The sequence below is a fragment of the Drosophila obscura genome, unplaced genomic scaffold, assembly GCF_018151105.1.
Source record: "Drosophila obscura isolate BZ-5 IFL unplaced genomic scaffold, ASM1815110v1 contig_25, whole genome shotgun sequence".
Lineage (NCBI taxonomy): Eukaryota > Metazoa > Arthropoda > Insecta > Diptera > Drosophilidae > Drosophila > Drosophila obscura.
The window spans coordinates 3,822,230-3,833,476 of NW_024542812.1; the positions used below are offsets into that span (position 1 = coordinate 3,822,230).

Here is an 11,247-nt window from a genome sequence, read left to right on the forward strand (position 1 = left end):
GGGTTCTTTTTGTGTGTTGAAGGGATTTAATGCCTTCTCGTGTGGTGCCCAGCCCAGCCGTAGTTTTTTTTTTCTGTTCTTTCGCCAATCCGCGGATTCCGCAGCTGACTTCGCATCCAACCTATGCGTGTGTGAGTAGTATGCCAACGGGTGACAAGGACAGCAGAGGGCTTTTGGCTGCGACCTCTCCACGTCGGCTACGCACCTCTTCCGCCTCTGGAACTACCCCCACTCAAAAGATCAAGTCGCCAGTCACTCCCAGAGCAGCCAGTAGCAGCCCGGCTGCAAGGACCAAGTCGGTTCTCTTCCCGTCTCCCGTCACTCTCAAGGTGCCAGCTCGGATCCAAGACGATCCAACCAGCTCTTTCGGTAATAGTCCCGTCAGCTCGAGACCTTCCATCACAATGGCTCAACCCGCCACCACTACTGCACGAGCCAAATTAGCCGCCGCCATTGGCCGGCTGTCTCATTTGGAAGCGCGCATCACTTCCGCTCCATCCGCATCTCTTTCCGAGGTTCGCCGAGGACAAATTCTGAGTATGTGGGCGGATGTCGAGGCGGAATATAAAGCTTGCTCCACAGTGATGGTTGACGAGGACCCAAGGGTCCAAAAAGACATTCGAGAGAAGTACGGCGAGTGCTATGGGGTATTTGAGCAGTGCCTCGCCGACCTCAATGCTCAGCTGGGCCAAACAGCAGTCCATCCGCCTGCACCGCAAACCTACCAGGGCGGCTGCCGACTGCCTCCCTGCGACATCGAGGTCTTCGCAGGAGATTACGTCCGTTGGCCTACTTTTCGAGATTTATTTACTGCAATTTACCTAAATAATTCTAGGCTAACTCCGGTAGAGAAGTTGTACCATCTCACCGCGAAGACAAGTGGCGATCCGAAGTCCATAGTCGAGAAGTACCCGCTCACAAACGATGATTTCGAGTCGGCATGGTCGGCCCTCCGAAACCGTTATGAAAATAATCGGCTCCTGGTGGCCAACCAGATAAATATTTTGCTCTTTTTGCCTCGCGTCGAGTCCGTCGAGTCTTTGAAAGAGCTTCAAAGCACGATGCAAGGGGTCCTCACCGCCCTTGCTCACTCCAAGGTCTGGACCGACAACTGGGATAGCCTCCTCGTTACTATTTGTGCCTCCAAGTTGCCGAAGTTGACCCGGTCTTTGTGGGAAGCGTCCGTCACAGACAAGAAGGAGGTGCCTCCATGGACGGAAATCGACGCCTTCCTCACTCAGCGCTATTTGACGCTAGAGGCCATGGAGAGCGACCCGTCCACTTCCAAAGGCAATCCGACCCCACCATCGTCCAAAGGTTCCTTGAATCCGCAGCCCTCCGGAAGCAACTCCAATCCGTTCCGGTCTCATGGTAGTCCCGTGCCAAGGAAGTTTCACTCCTTCCAGACACAGGTGAGTCCGAAGAGAAGAACGTGTGATCTCTGTTCCAAAAAGAACCATCCGATCCGACGGTGTCCGCACTTCCTACAAATGACCGTGGATGCACGAGCCAGCTGCATTAAAAAAAGGCAGCTGTGCTTAAACTGTTTCGCTAGAGGTCATCAGCTCCGGGAATGCCAAAGCGCCCACAGTTGCTTCACTTGTGGAGCCCGCCACCACACGTTCCTGCATCGGGGGACTCCAGCTCCCAGCGAGCTGACTTCCACAACAGCGGAGGATCCCGCTTCTTCCGTCGCTCCGCCCAACGTTCAGAACTATTTTGCTTCGGGAACAAGAGCGGTGCTTTTCGGTACGGCGATAATCAACATCTGCCACCGGGGGACAAATTTCCGTGCCCGCGCTCTGATTGACTCGGGCTCCGAGGCGACGTTCATTACGGAACGTCTCTTTAATATCATCCAGTTGCCATTCCGCCTTATTCAGGCCCAGGTTTCAGGCCTAAATCAGACTGTAGCAGCTCAATCCAAGAAGCTCTGTGATTTGTCCATTCGCTCCCTGATGACGCCGAGCGTACAGTTAAACGCCACGACCTACGTCCTGCCAGACATAACCGGCAATCTCCCTTCATATCCGATCCCGCAGAGCGCGTGCGAGACTTGCCGAACCTGCCTTTAGCAGACCCTACATTTTATGAGAGCTCACAGATAGACGTTCTGATCGGAGCCGACATCCTTCCGTCCATACTGTTAAGCGGCTCACAGACCGGCATCTGTGGTTCCCTTCTTGGGAACCCTTCTTACCGGTCCAGTGCCAAGTGCTGTTCCAAACCAGATTGCATCTTTCTCCACCCAAGTTTCCCACGTCCGCGATGCTCCATTGGACAAACTTCTCACAAAGTTTTGGGAGGTGGAGGATCTACCTATCAAGGTAGCAGGAGACTCGGACTCCTATTGCGAAAGAAATTTTCTTCGAACCACGTCAAGAACGTCAAGTGGAAAGTACGTGGTAACACTGCCGTTTCGTGACCCCGATCACCTACTCCGCAGGTTTTCCACTGCGCAAATGGACGTCCAACCAAAAGGAGATTTTGGACGAGCTTCCGAGTGACCATCTCCTGCACACCGATTTTCTGGAAATCGATGCCGAGAGCATGGCAAAGACCCTCGGAGTTCGCTGGAAGGCGGCGTCAGACGATTTCTTCTTTGTTCCTCCCGTGTTCACGCTTGAGTTATCCTACACCAAGCGAGAAGTTCTTTCCCAAATAGCGAAGCTGTTTGACCCCGCGGGGTGGCTAGCCCCATTCATCGTCCGGTCCAAGATTTTTATGCAGGAGATCTGGTTGCAAGATTTGGGCTGGGACGAACCTCTTCCAAGTTCGTTGTACCAACGCTGGCTAGACTTTCTGCAAGTTACGCATCACTACCCGAGATCAAGATTCCAAGATGGGTATGTTACCAGCCATCGGTAAAGATCGAACATCACGGTTTCTGCGATGCCTCCGAAAAGGCGTACGGTGCAGCGATCTACGTGCGCGTCGAGTGTGACCAGAATATTACGGTGCATCTACTGTCGGCGAAAACACGAGTCGCTCCCGTGAAAACCGTTTCGCTTTCTCGACTAGAGCTGTGCGGTGCAGTGCTCCTTTCCGAAATGGCGACGGCTATCCTGCCAAGCATGCCGACGGAAAGTCATCAATGCTTCTACTGGACCGATTCTACTATTGTACTGGCCTGGTTGAGCAAGCCCGCTTGCCACTGGACTACCTTTGTGGCCAATCGAGTGACGAAAATAGCTCAGACAACGGAAACCAGTCATTGGGCTCATGTTCGTTCCGAACGTAACCCAACCGACTTAGCCAGTAGAGGCGTAGCTTTACCAGAACTGGTGGGTAGCCAACTCTGGTGGCATGGACCAGCGTGGTTCCAATCAATGGCCAGCCCAAGCCGCCGAAACTCCAATTCAAACTCTAGAGCAGCGGGCTCGTTTCCAGCCCACCCGAAGATTTCCTGGAGCGATTCTCCCAGCTTGAGAAGGCTCTTCGAGTGAAGGCATATGTTCTACGTTTTATTCAGTGTTGCCGGAAAGTAACACCCGCATGTAGGGACCACCTCACTAGTGGGGAAATTAATGAAGCGGAGCGAACTCTTATCTTAGAGGCTCAGCGCCGGGACTTCCCCCAAGAATCTCACTGCCTGAGTGGTAAACGTCCCGTGCCAAGTTCAAGCTCTATTTTGAATCTGAACCCCTTTCTAGACCGACAGGGGATCATGAGAGCCTGTGGCCGGATCACAGCTTCACAAGATCTGAAGTATGACGAGCGCCATCCAATCATCCTGTCCCATAGTTGCCGCCTGTCTCGCCTGCTCGCTCACTTCACGCACAGGATCACTCTCCATGGCGGCAGTCAACTGATGACGCGCCTCATTCGCTGCAAATATTGGATCCCGAGAATCCGGAACCTGATGAAAGACGTGGTGAACTCCTGCAAGGTCTGCATCATCCACAAGAAGAAGCTACAGACCCAATTGATGGGTGATCTCCCGACAGACCGAACTTCTTTCTCCAGACCGTTTACCCATACCGGTATTGACTATGCAGGTCCTTTCGACATAAGGAACTATACCGGGAGAGCGTGCCTGATCACCAAGGGTTATGTGTGCGTATTTGTATGTTTTTCCACGAAGGCCATTCACTTGGAGGCCACTTCCGACCTGACCACCGAGAAGTTTCTAGCAGCTTTCGCTCGCTTTGTCGCTAGACGAGGTTGTCCGCAGCGTATCCATTCCGACAATGGAAAAACTTTCGTGGGAGCAGCAACTGTACTTTCTCGGGACTTTCTAGAGGCGTTCCAGGATTCGGTGACTGAGGCATATAGCCATCAACGGGTTGCATGGCGTTTCATCCCGCCAGGAGCTCCACATATGGGGGGCCTGTGGGAAGCCGGAGTAAAGAGTTATAAAACACTTTTCTACAAAGCCACGTCCACCCGGAAATATACCTTTGAGGAGCTCTCGACGCTGCTCGCTAAGATTGAAGCATGCCTAAATTCCAGGCCACTCTCACCTATGTCCGAAAGTCCGACGGAGTTGCTGGCCCTCACTCCAGGGCACTTCCTTATCGGAGGACCGTTAATGGCGACCGCAGAGCCCGAAATAACGGAGAACCTCCAGTCGATCATTAATCAGTGGCAGCACTTGAAGGCCCTCAACCAGCAGTTCTGCCAGAGGTGGAAGGATGAGTACCTCAAGGAACTGCACAAGCGCAACAAGTGGCAGACGGATATGCCAAATCTTAAGATCTGCGATATGGTTATCGTGAAAGAAGATAACCTGCCTTCTAACGACTGGCGACTCGGAAGAGTACACTCCGTGTATCCCGGCGCCGTTAACAGGGTTCGGGTGGTAGACATTCTTACTGCCCGGGGTGTGCTCAAACGCCCGGTCGCAAAAGTCGTTCTCCTTCCGGGGGAACTCCCTCGTCCCGTACAACAATAACGGAAGGCGTCCTGTGCCTAGCCCGTTTAATAATGCCTCTCCTTGTCTACTATTCCATCCAAGTTCTTTTCGCCTCCAAAACGCCCTCGTTTGTTCGTCCAACAGTACTTAGATAAGTGCCTATCACCTGTTCCTGGCACGTTACTAATGCTTTTCCGATTCTTCTTTTCCAAACCAGTTCATTTTGCATCCAGATCTTGATGTCTCCACAACCCCGTGTCAACCACACCTCAGGGAGCAGACGCTCCCGAGTACAAGCTTCCTACCGCTGCCGAGTCTGCTCCGGAAGCCATCCACTACGGGACTGCCGTAGCTTTCTCAAGCTGAGCGTGGCGAAGAGGCTCCGAGCCGTGCTGGTGAACAAATACGGCCGGAACTGCCTGGCTCATCAGCACTCTGGCAAGGATTGCCGAAGTGGTGGCCGGTGCAAGGTGTGCCACAAGGACCATCACACGTTGCTCCACATGCGACCGTCCCAGCGTCCAGCCCGCTCGGAATCGTCTTCAGCTCCGGTGTCCCGAGCCGATCGCCGCCCCCGTTCTCCGAAAAGAGGCCCCAAGACGGGGCCCTTCCGGCGGCCAGCCCGCTCAAAATCGTCGGCCGCGACTCCAGGTCCGTCTTCAGCTCCGGTGTCCCGAGCCGATCGCCGCCAACGGGTTCCCGCAAGACGCCCAAAGACGGGGTCCTCTCAGCGTCCAGCCCGCTCGGAGTCGTCAGCCGCGACTCCAGGTCCGTCTCCAGCTCCGGTGTCCCGAGCCGATCGCCGACCCATCGTGGGTCATCCGGCTCCATCGGTCGATTCGCTGTTCCAGCACCGAAGCACCAGCTGCCTCCCGACAGCCCGGGTGGTCTTGGACACGGAAACAAAAACCCACGAGACAACGGCGCTCATCGACCCATGCACGCCGATGAGCTGCATTGACGCTTCCTTGGCCGCCGACTTCAAGTTGCCCAGCACGCGCATCGGAGCGGAGAAGGTTGCCACCGCTCATCCGCACCAGGACCAGCGATGTCCAATTGGACGTGGTCCTCAAACTGGCGCCCCGCTTACGCGTCCGCACGCCGCTGCGACTCTTGAGCGAGGCGACTCGGGTCAGGTTCAGCGACATCAGCCTTGCCAATGAGCAATTCCATCGCCCGGCCACCATCTCTATAGTATTGGGAGCAGATGTCTACCAGAAGGTGATCCAACCCGGGTTCCTTGCTCGAGGAGACGGCCTTCCAGTGGCCCAAAGCGCTGTTTTCGGATGGATTGTGTCCGGGCCTGTACGCAGCCATAGGAGGTGATGTTGCAGTCCTGCAAGGGGTGGAGGATGTTTAGGGCAGCAGCGCGGTTAACAGCGTTAACAGCGCTCTGTTAGCTCGCGCGCTCTCCCATGCCCTTCGCTCTCGCGCGGCGTGGACGCAATCCACTCAGCGCTCCATCACGGGCGCTGGCCGTAGGCCGAGCTGGAGAGAACAGTCTCTCGACACCTACGCGCCCTTACACAACCGTCATCAACCCTCAGCTTGTACCAGCAAATACACGCCAATTACATTTGACGCCCCCGACTTTTTATTTATTTGGAATCCGGGCTGTGGGAACCACCAACATCCACCCTCCTACAAAACACTAACCTTTTTTTTTATATAAATAAATTTATTTTTGTTTTAGACTCTATGGAGTTGATCACCGGACTGAGTGGATATGCCTTTGTACACGGTAAGTATCCAGATTCATGGGGTCTCGTCTCACTCCCCTCTCTTTCTAGACCGACCCTGGATTCACTCCAGGATGCCGACCGTCATTCCCGCGGGCGGACAACAGGTCATCCGACCTTTTGCCCGGGTTGCCGAATGATGGCCCGCCAACTGGACCAGCTTCTTCCGTCCTCGGATCGGTTCGGAATTCGGATATAACCCCCGTACAGCGGCTCGGACCCGAGGATTATCCGATTCCCGCCCGGTAAACCACGCACGGTCGGCATCCGTTTTTTTTCCCGTTCCCGACGCTCGAAGCTGACCTGGACTGGACCAGAATTTTGGCCCCTCCTTCGGACCCCCATCTGGAGTTACCGTGTCTTTCGACTTACCTCACAGTCCGGATTTTGGGACTGTATGCATATTCGGGTATTTTCCTTGACCGTATTTACCAGGCCGATTTTCATGCCCATCTTTTCCAGGCCTTGTCGCATATGATCCTGTATCTCGCCGCGGATTTGATTCTTCGATCCCTTTCTTTGCCTTTTTGTAGCGTCCTGCCTGCAGTACTATTCTTGGGTCATGCCCTAAGTCCCCTCCTCACTAGGTTGTGGCTTGAGATCGCTAATGTGAGGTGTCCTTGTCCGCATATCGCTGTCACTCTTCAGCTTGCAAGTCATTATCCATTATCGTGTATGGCCCTACTTTGGCGCCAATTTTGCTGAAAATCCCTCAGCCGCTTTGGACAAATGGTGCTGTTTGGCCCACACTACCTTTCCTATTTTTGGCTTCCATGACCTTCTCCTTAGATTGTAGAATCTTGCCTGAACTTGCGATGTCCTTTCCAAATTACAGCTCAGCAGCTGAAAAAGCTCCCTCAGCTTGGTCGCGTTTTCATCCGGAGTGAGCGTGCCCTGCCCAGTCCCCAAGTCCTCCGACACGCCTGAGTTCACTGCCAACATGAGTTCTGGCCACTTCTCATCGCAGCACCTCTGGTCCCCCTCGGTAAATTGTGCAATCATCGTCTTCACTGTCCTCTTCGTGCGTTCCGTTGGATTCTCCTGCGACATATACGGTGCTGTGAACTGGTGTTTGACCCCCATCTATTCTAAAAACTTTTTGAACAGCCAGCTCGTAAACTGGACTCCGTTGTCAGTAATCATTACCGCCTTCGTGAGCGTTTCCGCCGTAGCATTCCTTAAGGTCACAAACTCTGCCCACTTTAAGAACGAGTCTACCAGCAACAGTACCAACAACAACAACATACCTCGCACTTCCTCAGTAATACCGTACCGCTACCCGCGCCATGGTTTTTCGTCCACCGGCGTGTCCCGCCCCCGGTGTGTAGTGATTTTCCTTAATGACTCTACTCCCAAGGTCTTTACACATATTCCATGAAGCGACCTTTTCGTCTCCAGCTCTATGAATAATGTGCCTATACACCCTCTTTGTCTCCTCCACGTAGTCTGGGAACTTCTCGGGTTACTTTTTGATCCCTCACTTTAGCTATCCATTCGCATGGGGTCTCGGTTTCTGGAACTTCGGTTGGTTCTCCGTCTACTCGTAGACAACGTTCCGTCAGAAGCTGCCGGGAGAGTGCGTCCGCCAACACATTGAGTGGCCCTTTCTGTACGCTATCTCGAAATCGTACTGCTGTAGTTCCAGGCCCCACCGGGCGACTCTTCCCGTTGGGCTTTAGATGCTGTTGAGCCACTTTAAAGCCATATGGTCGGTAACTACTTTGAAGTGGTACCCCTCTATGTAGGGCTTTCACTTCCTTATGGCCCATACGATGGCCAGGCACTCCTTCTCCGTTTCCGAATAGTTCCTTTCGGCACTGTTGAGCATCCTACTGGCGTAAGAGATAACTCTCTCGCCTCCCTCGGTTTCCTGGGTAAGGATAGCGCCTTGACCATAATCACTGGCGTCCGTCTGGAGCACAAACTTCTTGGCGAAATCTGGACATGCCAATTCTGAATCCGCCACCAGTCGACCTTTCACCGCCTCAATCGCCTGTTGCTGCCCCTCGGTCCATTCCCAGTTCACTTTCTTCTTCAGCAGTGCACTCAGTGGCTGCACCAGGGTAGCGAAATCGGGCCAGAACCTCCGATACCATCAGGCTACCCCCAGGTATTGGTTGGCTGGGGGCTGTAGTTCTGCGATTGCTACTACCTTCTCGGGGTCGATGCCCTCCCCGGTCACCAGATGTTGTTAATCTGCCAGTATCCATCCTTCAAATTTAGGCTACTGATGAAACGAGCCTCTCTCAGTTGATCCAAGATAAAGTCTATCCGCGGCATGGGGTATGCATCCTTAATAGATCTCTCGGAAATCGACGCACAACCGCGATTGCCCGGTTTTCTTCTTAACCATCACGATGGGTGAATTGTAGAGGCTCCACGACGGCTCGATGCCAGTTCGAGCAACTCTTTTTGGTCGATTTCGGCCTTCATCTTGGGATTCTTGTGATTATATCGCTGTTTGTTTGTGTCCTCATTGTCCCTCATTGTGGTAGAATGCACCGCTACGCTCGACGTAGCAAGGAATCCCTCGACCGTCTCGTCCTCCCGCGACTCGTCGCTCTTCCCTTCCTCAGGAGACTCTATGGAGCCTCTATGGCCTCCACCACTGCCACGGATAGCCTTTCTTCTAGCCGTCCGTCCCGTAGGCGTTTTTCAGGGATTACAACTGCGTGCCCGCGCAGGTCACCTCTGCTCCGACTTCGGTCAAGAAATCTCAGCCGAGACTAAAGACTAAAGCGTCGATCTCGCGCGGCAGCACTAGCCTTCACAACATTCACAAACACCATTGTCCTTGTCACCTTGTCACCTTGTCGCCAAACACCATTTCCACCTCGAGCTGGGTATTCACTTCCTGACTATGGCCATCCGCTAGCCATGAAGGGCTCTCCCCATTTCTGCTTCCGTGTTCTCACCTTCTGGAGCAATTTCTCGAAATATCCCCTCGGTAAGAAGAAAGCCTGGTAACTGCGCGAGAAGGACGACCGTCCCTTCAGCAGCTCGGACATCGCTCTTTGGATCATGTCCAGTTCCTGCCCATACATATCCGCCAACCATTCCACCAGTTCTAGAAATTCAAGGGGCTTTTCCGTCACGTCGAATCGGAGAGACCACTCCCTCACCTGTTTGGCCACGTGGGCATAGCTTGCTCGTAGCTGCCTCTTTGCTTGTTTTTCTCCCGTCAGGTGTGGGCTCCGCGAATCCCTTTGGTCTGAGAGCGCAGGTTTGGCCATCCTCTCCCCACTATCGCGGTCGCGGTCGGCTAGGGGATCGGCTCTTCATCGGCACAGCTAGACTGGCGATAGGCTCCTCCGCGGTCTCTGCCGGTAGCTTCCACAATCCCGACTGTCCCGTACCGCCGGGTAGAGCCAAGCGCTCATACGTATCTTAATTTTCCTCCACCTGGGGCGTTGGCGTAGCTATCCGGCCAGCCGGATAACGCGGATAGTCCTTAACCCCTTAGGGTCCAAGTGTGTGAGGATACCATTCCTCGCACCATTTTTTTGAGATGACTACATCGTTGGACTCCAACTTTTTCCGCCGAGCCTTTTCACGTTTTGAACCAAAAAATAGCTGAGGGAGCAGTTTTGTTTATCTTTGGACGTTTATATGCAATAACTCCCCCATCAAGTGACACATGCGGCACCAAGCACCAAGACCTGGGGTCGACAGAGGGGCCGACAGAGGGGAGACTAATATTCAAGGAAAATTAGAGCTAAACATGCAAATTTAACAAAAAATAATACTAGTTACGGGATAGTTGTATTAGTATTAGTGATCTAAGAAGAGGAAGGGAATTAGTATTGGATATTATTTGGTAGAGTAAATTATGATCTGAGCATAAGACCCTTAAATCGATCTACAATGGATCTAATGGGAATCGTGAAGCTTATGCGGTCAGGGCTCAACAACTCAGGGCTATCTGGTGATGAAGTTGCGCATGAAAATCACACCAAGCTTATTCCTACGACTTACTAAGTATGGAAGGTTTATTAAAAGCAATCTTTGAATATAAGTTGGCAATCTCACACTTGCCTCCCAGTTGAGGCAAGGCAGGGCAAAGAGTTTTTCTGGACTGATTGTATACATTCCAGAGTGTGTAAGGAGCCAACAGGGACTGAAACGATAAAATGTCATTACTTTGCCTTTCGAGGCATTAAGGTGTAACATATTTGCACAACACCATGACTGCAAGCGATTGAGATCGGATTGCAAACGCGAGTGAAGGGAAATTTCCATACAGTGGAATGAGAGCTTAACATCATCCGCATACATGAGTACTCGAGAGTCTGTTAATACCGAAGGCATTTATAAAGAGTGAAAAGTAGGGGGCCCAGATGGTGCCCTGTAGTACTCCAAAAATAAACTTATCATGTCAAGAGAAGGAGTATTTGAAAAAGGCTCTTTGGGACCTAGAACCAAGTGAGCTAGAAATCTATCTCAAAAGATTTTGCGGAAACCCTAACACTTCAAGTTTTTCTGCTAGAAGGGAGTGGTTCACAGCGTCGAGTGTTTCACTGAAATCGGTGTTAATACTAGGGCTGCTATTTAAGATTCTGGCCTAGGTCACTTCTAGCCATATTAGGTCCAAATGGCCATTTTCATAAACAAATTTCTGCTTTTATGGATCAAAAATACATTCAACTTTCAGGA

General features: G+C 52.6%; 1 protein-coding gene across 2 annotated transcripts in view; it reads left to right on the forward strand.

Moving 5' to 3' along the window:
- LOC111077304 (cyclic AMP-dependent transcription factor ATF-6 alpha) overlaps nt 1–6,749 on the forward strand; it is a 161,079-nt gene extending 154,330 nt beyond the window's left edge. Inside the window, exons 6-7 of one of the 2 annotated variants that reach the window (XM_041594405.1) lie at nt 6,549–6,596; nt 6,646–6,749. In XM_041594405.1, the coding sequence (XP_041450339.1) occupies nt 6,549–6,596; nt 6,646–6,734 (137 nt within the window). In that variant the 3' untranslated portion in view covers nt 6,735–6,749. Of the gene's footprint in view, nt 1–5,072; nt 5,111–6,548; nt 6,597–6,645 lie in introns of those variants that run through there. The other variant, XM_041594407.1, reaches the window with a different exon arrangement.
- The last annotated feature ends 4,498 nt before the right edge of the window (nt 6,750–11,247 follow it).